Below are 16,574 nucleotides of genomic sequence, written 5' to 3'. Positions count from 1 at the left end.
CCGTTGTACTTCCCTTTTTCCCAACTTGATGCCATTTAGATAGTAATCTGCCTTCCTGTTTTTGCTAAAAATGTGGATAACCTCACATTTATCCGCATTAAACTTTATCTGCCATGCATCTGCCCACTCTCCCAACCTGTCCAAGTCACCCTGCATTCCCATAGCATCTTCCTCACAGTTCACGCTGCCACCCAGCTTTGTGTCATCTGCAAATTTGCTAATGTTACTTTGAATCCCTTCATCCAAATCATTGATGTATATTGTAAATAGCTGCGGTCCCAGCACCGAGCCTTGCGGTACCCCACTAGTCACTGCCTGCCATTCTGAAAGGGACCCGTTAATCCCTACTCTTTGTAGAGGCTTCAGCTCAATCAGAGCAGATTTGTTCACGGAGGCCAATTAACCTACTGACCAGCAGGTTTGGGAGGTGCGAAGAAACAAGGCATCTGAGCGAAAGCCACATGGTCACAGGGAGAACGTGTAAACTCCATACAGACCGCATGGGAGGTGAGGATCGAGCCCAGGGACCTGGATCTGTGAGGCAGCTGTGTTGCCTGCAGTGCCTCTGGCCCACATATTGGCTGAGAGGATTATTTTCTTTCACATTAGGGAGAACTTTGCACTTTTGGAAAGAGCGCAGTGGGATTTTTTACATCCTTTTGAGGAACACAGACAATCCTTGGCTTAATGTCCCAGCCAAATGCGGAGACATCTACAAGTGCAGCATTTCCCTCAACTAGTTCTGCAATGTTGATGGCACTAGGAAGGCTGCAGTTAATCCCTCCTTTTCACCCAGACAGGGTAATTAATATTCCACCTCCCACTGCAACTGCTCACAGTGATACTCGGTAGGGAATGCAGGATACTATCCCAGTGACAAAAACTGCTGAGGTATGCAGGATCTGACACGTCATCACAATCTCACTGGGTCAATGCAGGTGGATTTGAGAGTAATAAAAATAACTGCATAATCGTTTGCTTGTGTGTCAGACCACATTCTGCCATCGCTTTACCACAACCAGTGCCACATCTGTGCCTCTGTGGAGATCGACCGCAGTACATGCCTGTCCACCGCAAGTCAGTAGGTGGGCCATTGTCTATCTCTCACAGTTGCACTGGTCAGTGTCCGAGAAACCTCACTTCTTCAAGTTGAGTCCGCAACGTCCCACTCCAGTGCGGAGGCGCTTTAGGGCTTTCCAGGTAGTGTCCTGGTGCCATCTGTTTGGTTCCGGTATGCCACCCGCTGAAATCCAAAGCAAAGATTAGAGAGCTCCTCTATAATCTTTGATCCAAAGCAAAGATCCTCGAGTATCTTGTAGCGGGAACAGCCCCCTCCTTTGCGTAGTTTCCCTTGCATTGTATTGTGTAGTTTCCCTTGTATTGCTTTAACACACACTGCACAAAATTAAATTTAACGTATATATATTTTATATATTTATATGAATGTGTCTGTGTGTGAGAGGCAAGTTAGAGATAATAAAGTTTATTCTCATGGATCAGAAGCAACTTTGATTTAAATAATCACTATTAATTCATTTGTCTTGTAAGATGATATACATAAACCATAAAGGCAATTATATATATAATTATATAGTAATAATAAATATATGCATATATATATATATATATTTATACACATACATATATATACACATACATATATACACACATACACATACATATGCACACATACATATACACATATATAAACATATACATACATATATACACACATATACATATACATGCATATATACACATACATGTATATATACACATACATATATATTTATACATATGATCATTTTCCAACGATCAATAGATTTACGATCAGTTCCTGTGGATTGGAGGATAGCTAATGCTATCCCACTTTTCAAGAAAGGAGCGTGAGAGAAAACGGGGAATTACAGACCAGTTAGCCCGACTTTGGTGGTGTGAAAGCTGCTTGAGTCAATTATTAAAGATGTAATAATGGGGCATTTGGATAGCAGTAAAAGAATTAGTCCAAGTCAACATGGATTTATGAAAGGGAAATCATGTTTGACTAATCTTCTGGATTTTTTTGCCGCAAGGCTTGGTGTTGGGGCCGCAACTGTTTACCATATATATTAATGATTTGGAAAAGGGAATTAGGAGCAAAACTAATGCATACATACCTGCATATTTAAATTCATCTGAAAAGTTGGTCAAATAACATGGGCACCTCCTTGCTTTTTTTGAGACATGGATTTTTTAAATGTGAATGTCACATAGCAACACATTTGTGGGTCAGAAGTATTTTGTACCAACCCCCACAATTTCAAATAATTGTAAATTGAACTTCTTAAACAAGGAAAACAATTTTTATTTACATTATTTTGTGTGGCTGTCAAGGTGGCTGTGTTGACTGTAATTATGAGACTGCCGGGCAGTATCGCTGTGAATGGCGGTGGCTGTGTGTTTTAATGCAAGTGTGAAAAGGAGAGTAAATTTAAAGAGACAATGTGAGACCCATCAGGGTTTCATCCAAGAACCAATTTAAAGGCAAGGTTCCATCAATTACAGTATTTTAATTGAAAATCTTACTCTTAATATTCTTCCTAATTAGGCTTTTTGTGTTCCCTCTTGAACTTTGTGTCTCCCAGAGCCTCTGGGGAGGTTCTGGAGATACAATAATCCAATCTTGAGGCAAATAACCATCTTTAAAACTGGCATTGCCTCTGCCTTTAATTCTACATTCTCCGAGGATGCTGGATGCCACGACAATCTCTTGCAACAAGTACAGAAAGGCAGTCAACTGCTAAAATATCAAAGAGAGGAAAGAGTATGGAAGGGAAAGGCTTTTCAGAATCATAATCAGATTTTATTTGCCAAGTATGTTTTGCAGCATACGAGGAATTTCATTGGCCAGGTCAGTCATACAATTAAAAGCAACAGCACTCAAAAACACATTTTAATACGGACATTCACCAGTGACTCCTACACATTCCTCACTGTGATGGAAGGCGAAATAAAGTTCAAGTCCCTTCCTTTTGTTCTTCCTCGGTCGGGGGCCTCAAGCCCCCCGTTCAAACTCCGTTCAATGGTGAACTCCTCTTGGTCTCCAGGCCTATAGTGCTGCACAAATCACTGCACCACATGCATCTATTTATTCCCTGTTCCCATGGTTCATGCAGCTGGATATTAACTTGCCGACATGGAAAGAGATGCAGTGAGCATTCAATAGTTCAGACTTCTGGGTGAATTAAGGGGCTGCTTGATGAGCTGAGGGTAATCGAGATTGTATGATTGTCATTCTTTTGGAAGAACTGATGGAAGTTCTTATGGAAAAGCTGATGAATTGACTACGGGATGAGCTGGTGAGCTCGAGGATTGCTGGATGAGTGTTCTAGAAACATAGAAAATAGGTGCAGGAGGAGGCCATTTGGCCCTTCGAGCCAGCACCGCCATTCATTGTGATCATGGCTGATCAGCCGTAATCGATAACCCGTGCCTGCCTTCTCCCCATATCCCTTGATTCCACTAGCCCCTAGAGATCTATCTAACTCTCTCTTAAATCCACCCAGTGATTTGGCCTCCACTGCCCTCTGTGGCAGGGAATTCCACAAATTCACAACTCTCTGGGTGAAAACGTTTTTTCTCACCTGTCTTAAATGGCCTCCCCTTTGTTCTAAGACTGTGGCCCCTGGTTCTGGACTCGCCCAACATTGGGAACATTTTTCCTGTATCTAGCTTGTTCAGTCTTTTTATTCATTTATATGTTTCTATAAGATCCCCTTGCATCTAACAAGAGTGTTTTATTGTCATGTAGAACAATTTCCTGCATCTAGCTTGTCCCAGATAGAACAATTAAATTCTTACTTTCAGCAGCACAACAGAATCTGTAAACATAGTACACTGTAAACAATATGATAAGATCCCCCTCATCCTACTAAACTCCAGTGAATACAAGCCTAGTCTTTTAAATCTTTCCTCATATGACAGTTCTTTTAGGTTATTTGATGGTTAGGACAGGTTTAGAGGGGTATGGGCCAAATGCAGGTATGTGGAACTAGTGTAGATGGGACATGTTGGCCAGCGTGGGCAAGTTGAGCTGAAGGGCCTGCTTCTACGCTGTGAGACTCTATGACTAGGTGATCTGTTGAGGCTGGTGGTATGCCATGAGGAACAATGGGCATGGACCTTTGTAAACCACCACCTGGTTGAGTCTCCTTGAGTCACCATCGGCATTGATAACATCAGTCAGGGGTTGATGATCTGCAAAAAATAAGTTGGTCTCATTCTTGTTCTCTCATGCGATACAGGCAGCAGATCTGAACTGCCTGTGTTTGCCCTCTTGGCTGTCTTGTCAAATTACGCTGGAGATTAGAGTCACCCCTGAAACAAACAGTGCCTTGTGATCCACAGGGGGAAAAATAAAATCTAAATGCAGAACAATGGATGGTTTAAATCAAAGAAAATGATACAAAGAGGCCATTAGAGCAATACCGATCTAGGAAACTGAGAGCAGATTTTACAATGCATTTAAACCTCTCCCATTTTTATGAGATGCATTCCTGGAATATGTAGGAAGTTTATTGTAACCTAGTGCCCTAGTGGATTAAGGGCGGCATGGTGGTGCAGCGGTAAAGTTGCTGCCTTACAGTGGGTGCTGTCTGTACAGAGTTCGTACATTCTCCCCGTGACTGAATGGGTGTTCTCCGAGATCTTCGGTTTCCTCCCACACTCCAAAGACATACAGGTTTGTAGGCTTGGTATAAGTGTAAATTGTCCCTAGTGTGTGTAGGATGGTGTTAGTGTGCGGGGATCGCTGGTCAATGCGGACGCGGTGGGCCAAAGGGCCTGTTTCCGCGCTGTATCTCTAAGAAATAGAAGCAAGGATAAGCCATCTAAATTCAAACCACCATCAGTAAGATTATTGTTGATCCTGCAACTCAACACCTTATTCCCACATTCTCTCCATTATCCTTCATCCTTTTCGTATTTGAAAAAAAAAAATATCAAGGACTCGACTTCCACCATCTCACGCGATAAAGAATTCCAAGATTCCCAGCCCTTGAGTGAAGAAACTGCTCCTTGTCTCATTACTAAATATCATGACCCATATTCTGAGACTTTGGCCCTCGTTCTAGATCACCAGACCAACCGCAATCTCCACCCACGAGCCCAATCTAAACAGAGATAGACACAAAATGCTGGAGTAACTCAGTGGGTCAGGCAGCATCTCTGGAGAAAAGGAATAGGTGACGTTGCAGGTCGGAAGCCTTCTTCAGACTGCGTTCTGACACTTCTTCTTCTTCTTCTTGCGTATGGCGTGCACAGCCTAAAGTTGTAGGACAACTTGTACTATTTGATCTTATTTGACTGTGCACACCAGGTTGATTGGATTTGTCGAAACAGGGCGGACCACGTGAAGGTTGCAATCTCCCACCCCGCGTTCTGACACCAAAGAGCAAAATGTCCAACGTAGATACAATAATAAATATATTGCCATTTGCATTAGTTTTGTGCAGTTAACAAATCACAATTTCACACAATGTACATAAGACAGCAGTTATTTGACAAATACTCTGCAGTTCGGTGCAGGAGATCTTGTCGACGAATATTCTGGACCCACTGTTGACATCTGAAATTACAGGAGATATCATTTAGGATTAACTAATAAGAAATAAGATGATCATAACTACATGCCTGAACAATGGATGATATGTCACTTAAATGCAATTGTTTTCAGTTGTGTGGAGAGACCTGTATGTTGAAGATGCTTTTTGCCTCTAATATGTCAATTTACCTTAAATGTAGAAGAGCTTATTAAAATCTTCTTACAAAGACCATTAAGTATTTTCTTTCTATCCTCTTTTGGACCCAAGGCATAGCAGAGCTGCCAACTCTCACGAAGAGGTAAGGGAGGGAGCGAGGGAAGGGAGGGAGAGAGGGAGAAGAGAGGGAGAGGGAAGAGAGGGAGAGAGAGAGAGATTGAGAGAAGAGAGGGAGAAGGGGGAGAGAGAGATGGGGGGAGAGGAAGAAGGGGGTGAGGGAGAAGGGGAAAAGGGGGGAGAGGGAGAAGGGGGACAGGGAGAAGGGGACAGGGAGAAGGGGGAGAGGGAGTGGAACGATAACACATTATAACGCGCAGCCGTCCCATTCCGACCAAAGATTATAGAGCAGATCTCCTCTCCTATCTTTGATTGCGGCCGCCGCCGAACCCCCCGGCCCACCGCGGGCCATATTTTGGAGACCAATCCCTTACAAGAACAAAACCAAAAACGTACAGAAGTGTTAAAATTGTCTTTATTATTATGGTAAGTAAAGATCTATTAAAAATAAGTCTAATAACTTTCTAATGTACCGACAAACCTAGTTTCCCAATGGCCGTTGATGGGAGAACAGAAAATAACATTTTCACGACAGAATATCGACTGAAAATAATAATAATATTTTCTCACCTTTCTTTTTTATTGGGGAACCTAAAGATTTACAGGTTGGGTCGTTTAGATTTACGATTAGAACAATTGATAGCAGAGCAGTGATGTGAAGATTTAGATAAGGACACCATGACAGTGTGGGGGGAAGCCCAACAAAATGCCTCAAAAAATGGCGTCGACAATCACACGCGTCATACTACGCATTTTTCGAGGAGTGGTCTATCTTGCTCCTCTATGATCTTTGGTCAAGAGACTACCAGTGCCACTTCTTGGAGTAAGACCGAGCCGCTGGAACAAGCTTGCGACCGGCAGCAACTCCTCACCTCCCTACAGATGAAGAGGGACTGTGCCACCACATAGAGAGCAGGACCAAGCTGCTGGGACAAGCCCGAGACTGCCAGCATCTCCTCATTTGCTCATAGACAACGGATGATTATGTCCCCATATGGACCTGGACCATCTCACCATCCTCCTTTACAATAAATAAACCTTTTCATGAGCGTTCAGCCTACTATGAGTGTTTCGCTGTAGTCATTGTCCCAAGGTCTCTACTTCCCCACACCATCCCTGGCACCACAGCCTTCTGATCGCAAGAGAGATTTCTGTTTTGGTTACAGGTTTAGTTATTCAAACTATTTTTTACCTACAGGCTTTTCACCAGAGGACACTGTGACTGTCATTACATTGATCATGGGACTGGTGCTTTCGACAATATATGCCATTGCATTTCTCTGCTGGGCATGGAAAGGATTTCCAGGTAATTATTATTGTTTAATTTGTACTTAAGCATAAACTCCAGTGACACAGTAACAAAACAAGAGAGCAAAACAAAACGTTCCCCTTTTCCTGGCTCTGCTCTACCCCACCCTTCCCCACAAGTTCCTGTAACCTTCAACTACAATTGTGACAAGTTGTGAAGTGGTGCTTTGCATTCAGGAAAGCCAGGAATGATTCAGGATTCACACCTGGACACACTCCAGAGGGGTCTTTTGGAGTGAGCTAGAGTGTGAGGAGTATCAGTTTATTTATGATGATATATCCTGTCAAACTTTATTGTGGATTTAGAGGTGGGAATTGAGGTAAATGTCTCCCTTGATCTCGATGGCATTTGTTGAGGGAGGACAGCGTACTGAACATCTCTTAAGAGTAGGACATGTTGGCGTGTGTCCCTCAACCTGGCTGCAGGTGGATGGGATTACTCAATTCCTTCTTCACCTCTGACTGTGATTTGAAGGTGGTAGGTGGGGAGGTGATCCCTTCTATAGGCCTGGTGGCATTTTCTCTTAAAGGTTTGCGATTATTTTTTACTCCAGCACCTCTCAATCCCATGCTTTTTCTGTAGGCAATGAGTGCATGAGGTCACCAACAACTCCCAGTCCCTGAACAGGTTAGAAACCATGCAGTCAGAATATTACTCAATATATTAGTTACTAGACCAAGTGGGACCCGTTAGGTCCCAGGTTCACACGTGAGGGCTGGTCCCCCGATGCAATATTCCACCTCTACACCAATTCCAATATTGGTGGCCAGTGGGGGGGCTTTCTGGAGTGCTGGTATGGGTTCTTGGGGTGGCAGCTCTGTCCCTCAAGCCTGATCTGCTGGCAGCTCACTCACGGCTGGTGGGCTGACAATTGAGTCATGACTATTCCTTGAAATTCCATTTCAAGCAGGGTGCAAGGCCACCAAATTCAAATCCATGTTCCTACCAGTTCAATCAGGGTGCAAGGCCACCAAATTCAAGTGCAGTTTCTTACCACTATGAGCAGCGTGCAAGGCCACCGAAAGGTTTCGGCCCGAAACGTTGCCTATTTCCTTCGCTCCATAGATGTTGCTGCACCTGCTGAGTTTCTCCAGCTTTTTTGTGTACCACCGAATTCAAGTGCAGTTTCCAACCACTTCAAGCAAGGGTGTAAGACCACCAAATTCAAGTGCAATTTCATACCACTTTCATCAGGGTGCAAGGCCACCAAATTCAAGTGCAGTTTCATTCCACTTCAAGCAGGGTGCAAGGCCACCAAATTCAAATGCTGCTTCATACCATTCATGCAAGGTGAAACCACCATAAAACCACACAAAACACCAAACCCACAGTTCAGTATACATTCAGTGTGTTCAGTCGATTCACAGCTCAGACAGAGTCATGACCTCGCCCTCCCCTATCATGCAGAGACTGAGCCACACCCACACTTCTGGGTTTTATAACGCCTCCCACCTGAAACGGTGTGGCTTTCAGGGTGTGATTGACAGGAGAGAGATCCTCAACATTTTTTTTAAACACTAATAACACTTTTATTTTTAATTGATGGGAAGAATTCTCTGCACCTGCTCAGCGGAGGGGGGACTGAGTAAGATGGCCAAAAATCACAGCCGCAAGTGGTAGCGTTTTATCTAAAATCAATATACAGTGCAAACAGGAAGGAAGTGCATTTGCAGAGTTGCCTTTTAACTTCAAGCCAAACTCCCAAGCGGCCATTTGCAGTAAGTAGTGCCTTTCAACTTCAAGCCAAAGCACCCAAGCCACCATTTGCAGTAAGTAGTGTTGAACTTCAAGCCAAAACACCCGTCACCATTTGCAGTAAGTAGTGCCTTTCAACTTCAAGCCAAAGCACCCAAGCCACCATTTGCAGTAAGTAGTGCAACTTCAAGCTAAAGCACCCAAGCCACCATTTACAGTAAGTAGTGCCTTTCAACCTCAAGCCAAAGCACCCAAGCCACCATTTGCAGTAAGTAGTGCAACTTCAAGCTAAAGCACCCAAGCCACCATTTGCAGTAAGTAGTGCCTTTCAACTCCATGCCACCATTTGCAGTAAGTAGTGCCTTTCAACTTCAAGCAAACCACCCAAGCCACCATTTGCAGTAAGTAGTGACTTTCAACTTCAAGCCAAAGCACCCAAGCCACAATTTGCAGTAAGTAAGGCCTTTCAACTTCAAGCCAAAGCACCCAATCCACCATTTGCAGTAAGTAGTGCCTTTCAACTACAAGCCAAAGAACCCAAGCCACCATTTGCAGTAAGTAGTGCCTTTCAACTTCATGCCACCATTTGCAGTATGTAATGCCTTTCAACTTCAAGCCAAGGCACCCAAGCCACCATGTGCAGTAAGTAGTGCCTTTCAACTTCAAGCAAAACACCCAACCCACCATTTGCAGTAAGTAGTGCCTTTCAACTTCAAGCCAAAGCTCCCAAGCCACCATTTGCAGTAAGTAGTGCCTTTGAACTTTAAACCAAAGCTCCCAAGCCACCGTTTGCAGTAAGTAGTGCCTTTCAACTTCATATCCAAGCACCCAAGCCACCATTTGCAGTAAGTAGTGCCTTTGAACTTCAATCCAAAGCACCCAAACAACCATTTGCAGGCAGTGCCTTTTTACTTCAAACAAACCATATTTTCATTTGCAAACCACATTAAGGGTACTCACAGTTGTGTAGACATTTGTTCAGTGTTATTCAGAGCTCAGAGAGACGTGATCCTTGGCTTCATCCATCTTGCAGAAACTGAGTGAGGCACACCACTTCCTGTTTTTATAGTCCCTCCCCCTCCCTCCAGCAGGGGCAGCAGAGAGAATGGTGAATTTTTTTTAAACATTAATATCTCTCTGATTTGTCATCGATGGGAAAAATCCTCCGCACCCGTAAGGCGGAGGGTGGCTCTGAGCGAGGTTGCCAAAAATGACGGCCGTACGTAGCCGCCTTCTGTCAGAAATCGCAGCACAGTGGGCCAAAAGCGGTCAAGATCAGAGATTTAGTAATATAGATATTGTTGCTTAATTCAAGGACTCTTGCCAGATCACTCTGAGAATAACTTCTTCTGACTATAATTAAAGCAAATAGTAGGCACAATTACAGCTACCACTATTCGGGGAAGAAAACATCACATGCTACTTCAAACCAAAACAAATTGCTGATGCTGGTATCTAGAATCAAAAACAATTCTGGAAGAACACAGCGAATCAAGCGGTGGAGGCAAAAGGTGCATGTTTACATTTTGCATTGGGAAACTGCATCAGGACTGATGCAGGGTCTTGTCCCAAAATGGTTATTTTAGGAAGGCATTTGACAAACTTCTACATTGGTCAAGCAAGTCAAAGCAGTTAGCATTGAAGAGAAGGATTACAAATTGGCTCAGAAGGTGAAAGCAAGATATGAAGAACAGTGGGAGAGTTATATACATTGCGATTCAAATTCTATATGAGCTTCTTCTCATGGTATGTATGAATGATTTAGACTAGTTGAAGAAGTAAAATTAAGATGATTTCTGATGACCCCAAAAATAACAGTGACTGAATTGATGAAGGATATTCTGAGTACATGAAGATATCAAGGTCTTGCTTACGTGCAGAATCGTGACAAATGCAATTTCATCAAGGGGAATGTGAAGGGGATACTGGAATCTTTGCCCCAGGAATACAAGGAATGCACATAAGGTGACTAAGAAGAGTAGAGGAGCTGACCGGTTCAAGATTGCATGCCCACTAATCCCAGAAGAAAGCAAAAAGAGTGGATAAAGCAGTTAAGAAGCCATATGGTTTTACTTCCATTGGCCAAAGTGCAGAATACAAGACCAGGACCATCATGTAAAACTGTATATTTGATTAATTCGGCCATAGCTGGGGTGATGTGGACAGTTCTGGTCATGACTCTGGTTACACAAGATGAGGTGCAGAGGAAATTTCCGAGAATGTTGCCAAAATCGAAAAATTGTATATATGAGACAAGACCGATTCAGCTGGAAATTTTTTTTAATCAAAAAAATTGAGGTATATAGGATTATAAAAGGTGGGATGAAATGGGATGGACCTATTTACTCCAAGGGGGAACAATAACTCAGGGACATTGAGTACAAAAGCAACTTAACTCTCCTCCATTCCTAACTGATTGAAATAAGTCAATGAGTATTGGGGTCTAGAAAAGGAAGGTGGAGTCAGAAAATCAAACCCCGATTTAAAGTACCTGGGTGACAATAGACAATAGGTGCAAGAGTAGGCCATTCAGTCCTTCGAGCCAGCACCGCCATTCAATGTGATCATGGCTGATCATCCCCAATTAGTACCCCATTCCTGCCTTCTCTCCATATACCTTGACTCCGCTATCTTTAAGAGCCCTATCTAGCTCTCTCTTGAAAGCATCCAGCGAGCCGGCCTCCACCGCCCTCTGAAGCAGAGAATTCCACAGACTCACAACTCTGTGAGAAAAAGTGTTTCCTTGTCTCCGTTCTAAATGGCTTACCCCTTATTCTTAAACTGTGGCCCCTGGTTCTGGACTCCCCCCAACATCGGGAACATGTTTCCTGCCTCCAGCATGTCCAAACCTTTAACAATCTTATTTGTTGCAATAAGATATCCTCTCATCCTTCTAAACTCCAGAGTGTACAAGCCCAGCTGCTCCATTCTCTCAGCATATGACTGCCCCGCCATCCTGGGAATTAACCTTGTAAACCTGCACTGCACTCCCTCAATAGTAAGAATGTCCTTCCACAAATTAGGGGACCAAAACTGCACACAATACTCCAGGTGTGGTCTCACCAGGGCCCTGTACAACTGCAGAAGGACCTCTTTGCTCCCATACTCGACTCCTCTTGGTATAAAGGCCAACATGCCATTCGCTTTCTTCACTGCCTGCTGTACCTGCATGGTGACCGCAGAGAGCTGTGATCTTTGAGGCCATGGATAGAGACTGGGAAATGGGATTGTCCCAAGCTGCATTGTTGGCCGATTTGGACACAATGGAATGAGCGCCCTCCTTCTGTGCATTTGCATTGAAGATACCTTGATGGAGGAGAGTGGGTCACCCATATCACAGTGTGTGGAAGAGTTTAGGAGGAGTAGGTTACTGCAGGTGAGGTCACAAAGGTAATTCGTAACCCTGATGGGGTGCGTCATTATTGTGGTTGGGTTAGACACTGACAAGCTCAAGTTTTTGGAGAAGATAAAAAGAGGTTAATGAGAGAGGGCTGGCATTCTAAAGGACAATATGAAATTATGTTTGTTTTATGTGGAGAGGGTGATGATGGAGACTCAGAAGGAAAAATATTTAGGAAGAGTGAACTATTAACAATGTCAATTAACATTGGGCATAAGAAGGGAAGTTGGTAATGACTAGGATCAAGTGATTAATTTTACAGATAATTTGAGCTTGCAGTGGGAATATGATAGAATTTAGAGAGAAATGTACTCTCAAGTCCTCTCAAGGAATGTACTCTCAAGAAGAGTTAAATGCAGATGAGGTGATATTGGTGACATTGAAAAAGGTGTGATTCAGTAGCTCCTGAAATATGGATGCATAGTTGGAATAAGGGAATACAGTGGGAAGGGATATGAGAGAGAATCGGTTACAGAAACTGAGTTCTGAAGAGAATGGGAATATGTGGTGAGCATTGCCAAGGGCAAGAAGAGAACTCTCTTGAAAATTATTGAAGAAAAATAATAAATGATGTCCACAAGTGGAACAGGCTGAATGAATTGAAGACACCATTTGAAGGAGAGATGTCTCTTAGGGAGTGATGGATTCATTGGATCTGGTGCACTCAATAACAGTGATCCCCTGGCCAGCCTCTACCTTCATCCACCATTAAATGCACAAACACTTGCACAGTTCATAGATATTCAGAGTCGAGTCGGTCACACAGCTTGGAAACAGGCCCCTCAACTCAACTTGTCCATGCCAAGCAAGATGTCCATCTAAACTCATCCCATTTGCTGTGTTTGACCCAGATCCTACTAGACATTTGCTATCCATGTACCGTGTGCTTTTTTTATTCACAAAGGATGGCTTGCCTATTATTCCTTGCTGTTGGTGTTTCTGGCAGATCACATCCTAGAAGCTGTTTAAGGGCCAGACTGCCTATTTTAATGAATAATCGTAACTTTTTCAACTTTAGTAACATTTTTGTCATTTAAAAAATCGTTAAAAATTCTTCTTTACTTTTGCAAGGTGCCAATATGCCATACATGTGCATACCGCCACAAAAACAGCAGTGTCTTTTGAATGTTTTATTGTACCTGCCCCAACTACTTTTTTTTGTGTAGTTTAGAGTTACAGCACGGAAACAGGCCCTTCGGCCGACCGAGTCAGTGCCGACCAGCGAACCCCGTACATTAGCACAATCCTACACACTGCGGACAATTTACAATTTTTACCAAAGCCAATTAACCTACAAATCTGCACGTCTTTGGGGTGTGGGAGGAAACCAGGGCACACGAGGGAAACCCACAGTTACGGGGAGAACTTACAAATTCCATACAGAAAACACACGTAGTGTCTGGCGCTGTAAGGCAGCATCTCTACCTCTGAGCCACTGTGCTGCCCCAATTATGGCATACTTCTGGCATTCATTCCAAATACCCAGCACCCACTATGTCAGGGAGTTGCTACACAGATCCCTTTTAAATCTTTCCCCTCACGTTAAACGGGGAAGTTATTGATCACTAGAATAACACAGCAGGGCTGATTTGCCGTGAGTTCTTATCTCAATCACTCGACATTACATGGGAAAACTGCAGTGTCGCTGTCATTTCCAACTGCATGGCCTGCAGATAAAAGATAATCAAAGTCATCAAATGTGTTTCCATAGCAACTTCAGTCTCCCCAGGGATCTCCACACACTGCCAGTGTGGCTGAGCTCGCTGAGCCTCCAGTGCTCTGATGCCTGGTCCGTTCCTGAGCTGAATGGAATGTTGCATGTTCAGGAGATCGAATATCACAACCAACCTGACCAGTTCCCGATACATCTGTTACTTGAAACGCTTTCTGTTAACGTTTGTGTTGAAGCATTTGCGACGATCTGTTTTCAAACAGTTTTAATGTTGTTATTCATTTCTCTACACCACTCCAGGAAACAAATGGTGGTGGATCCTGAAAATTTGTAGCATCGTGTCTCTGGTCGTCATCCTCATTGCCCTCATTTGCTGGATTGTGTTCAAAGGTACATGCACAATGATTGTTTATTCTTTGGTTAATGGTGAACAGTACTCTGCAGGATGATTGGAATGCTATGAATGTCGCAGTCAGTGAACTGTGAGCTGCTTCACCTGGACCAGTCCTCAACCCCACAGCTGGGAACACAGAAACATGCTGTCGGTTTAGACCTTAATGGTTGAATGTCAGTTATTCCATTCAGAACTGTTGACCATTTGTAGCACATTTTATCCCAATATAGGTAGATAGATTATAGGGTACTCGGACGTGGCGCCGACAGACAAGAGGCCGATGCAAAGAAGTCGAAGCCAAAGAACCGAATGGAAACGAGGCCGAAACGCCAATAAACCGAAAGAGTCCGAAGACGAAACGCCCACAAACCGAGAGGATGGGACGCCTAAATGCAAACTAACCAAAAGGGCGGGACGCCTAAAAGCCAACCAACCGAAAAGCTGCGTCGCCTACAAGCAAACTTACCGAATGGCCGCTCTGTCGAAACGCCACCTACCCGAAAGGCGGCGTCGCCTACAGGCCAAAGGACCGACTGCCGCTCAACAGAAAAGTCCAATAACGGACATGACGTTGCCGGGGGGCGGGACTTGTCAGCGATTGGTCCAGACCCCCGCGTCCATCACATCACTGTAAAGGCATGAACATTGTCCCAAACCTCAGCTCCACCCGACCCACAGCCCACGGAGGGTGACCGTGGGAGAGTGGGGGCTGTACATCTTAGGCCGCTTTCAACTTGGTGCTTGGGTTCAGATTGCCCAGTCACCTATGGCTTGTGTGGGAAAATGAACCCCACGCTCCCGTCTCCCCTCTTCTCTCTCTCTCCCTTCTCTCTCTCCCTTCTCTCTCCTCCTCTCTCCCCTCTTCGCTCTCCTCCTCTCTCCCTCTTCTCTCTCACCTCTTCTCTCTCCGAAGCGGCCGAAGATGTGCAGCCCCCACTCTCCCACGGCCACCCTCCGTGGGCTGCGGGTCGGGTGGAACTGATGTTTGGGACAATGTTCATGCCTTCACAGCGATGTGATGGACGCGGGGGTCTGGACCAATCGCTGACAAGTCCCGCCCCCAGCAACATCATGTCCGTTATTGGACTTTTCTGTTGAGCGGCAGTCGGTCCTTTGGCCTGTAGGCGACGCTGCCTTTCGGGTAGGTGGAGTTTAAACAGCGACCATTCGGTAAGTTTGCTTGTAGGTGACGCAGCTTTTCGGTTCGTTAGCTTTTTGGCGTCCCGCCCTTTCGGTTAGTTTGCATTTAGGCGTCCCATCCTTTCGGTTAGTAGGCGTGTCGTCTTCAGACTCTTTCGGTTTATTGGCGTTTCGGCCTCGTTTCCATTCGGTTCTTTGGCTTCGACTTCTTTGCATCGGCCTCTCATCCGTCGGTGCCACGTCCGCACATGAGATTATAGAATGGTTGACTTTGTATGTCAGGATTCCAGAAGGTAAGTGATGAATTCCTACGGTTAAAGCTCAAGGAATTTTATGCATATTATTGACCAGGGTGGACGATTAACTTGGTGACAAGAGAAAGAGAGTAAAGCCAATCCACAGACGCTCAGGTCTGAAGGGTTTCGGCCCGAAAAGTTGCCTATTTCCTTCTCTCCATAGATGCTGCTGCACCCGCTGAGTTTCTCCAGCATTTTTGTGTACCTACAGACGCCCACGTTGGCCGGGTGTGCCTTATGGTGTCTATCATGCAAGAGATTAGTATACAAACTTAAAGCACACGGTATTGGGGGTTCAGTATTGATGTGGATAGAGAACTGGAAGACTGGAAGCAAAGAGTAGGAGTAAACGGGTCCTTTTCACAATGGCAGGCAGTGACTAGTGGGGTACCGCAAGGCTCAGTGCTGGGACCCCAGCTATTTACGATATATATTAATGATTTGGACGAGGGAATTGAATGCAACATCTCCAAGTTTGCGGATGACACGAAGCTGGGGGGCAGTGTTAGCTGTGAGGAGGATGCTAGGAGGCTGCAAGGTGACTTGGATAGGCTGGGTGAGTGGGCAAATGCATGGCAGATGCAGTATAATGTGGATAAATGTGAGGTTATCCACTTTAGTGGCAAAAACAGGAAGGTAGACTATTATCTGAATGGTGGCCGATTTGGAAACGAGACCTGGGTGTCATGGTACACCAGTCATTAAAAGTAGGCATGCAGGTGCAGCAGGCAGTGAAGAAGGCAAATGGTATGTTAGCATTCATTGCAAAAGGATTTGAGTATAGGAGCAGGGAGGTTCTACTGCAGTTGTACA

General features: G+C 44.4%; 1 protein-coding gene across 1 annotated transcript in view; it reads left to right on the top strand.

Moving 5' to 3' along the window:
• LOC116990052 overlaps positions 1–16,574 on the top strand; it is a 122,121-nt gene that overhangs the window by 87,723 nt on the left and 17,824 nt on the right. The window contains exons 11-12 of the mRNA XM_033047578.1: positions 7,054–7,161; positions 14,232–14,321. Coding sequence (XP_032903469.1) covers positions 7,054–7,161; positions 14,232–14,321 — 198 coding nt within the window. The remainder of the gene's footprint in view (positions 1–7,053; positions 7,162–14,231; positions 14,322–16,574) is intronic.

The sequence above is a fragment of the Amblyraja radiata genome, chromosome 30 (assembly GCF_010909765.2).
Source record: "Amblyraja radiata isolate CabotCenter1 chromosome 30, sAmbRad1.1.pri, whole genome shotgun sequence".
In the NCBI taxonomy this organism is placed as follows: Eukaryota; Metazoa; Chordata; class Chondrichthyes; order Rajiformes; family Rajidae; genus Amblyraja; species Amblyraja radiata.
The sequence above is the reverse complement of the archived record's forward strand: the minus strand, read 5'-3'. Positions and strand labels throughout refer to the sequence as shown.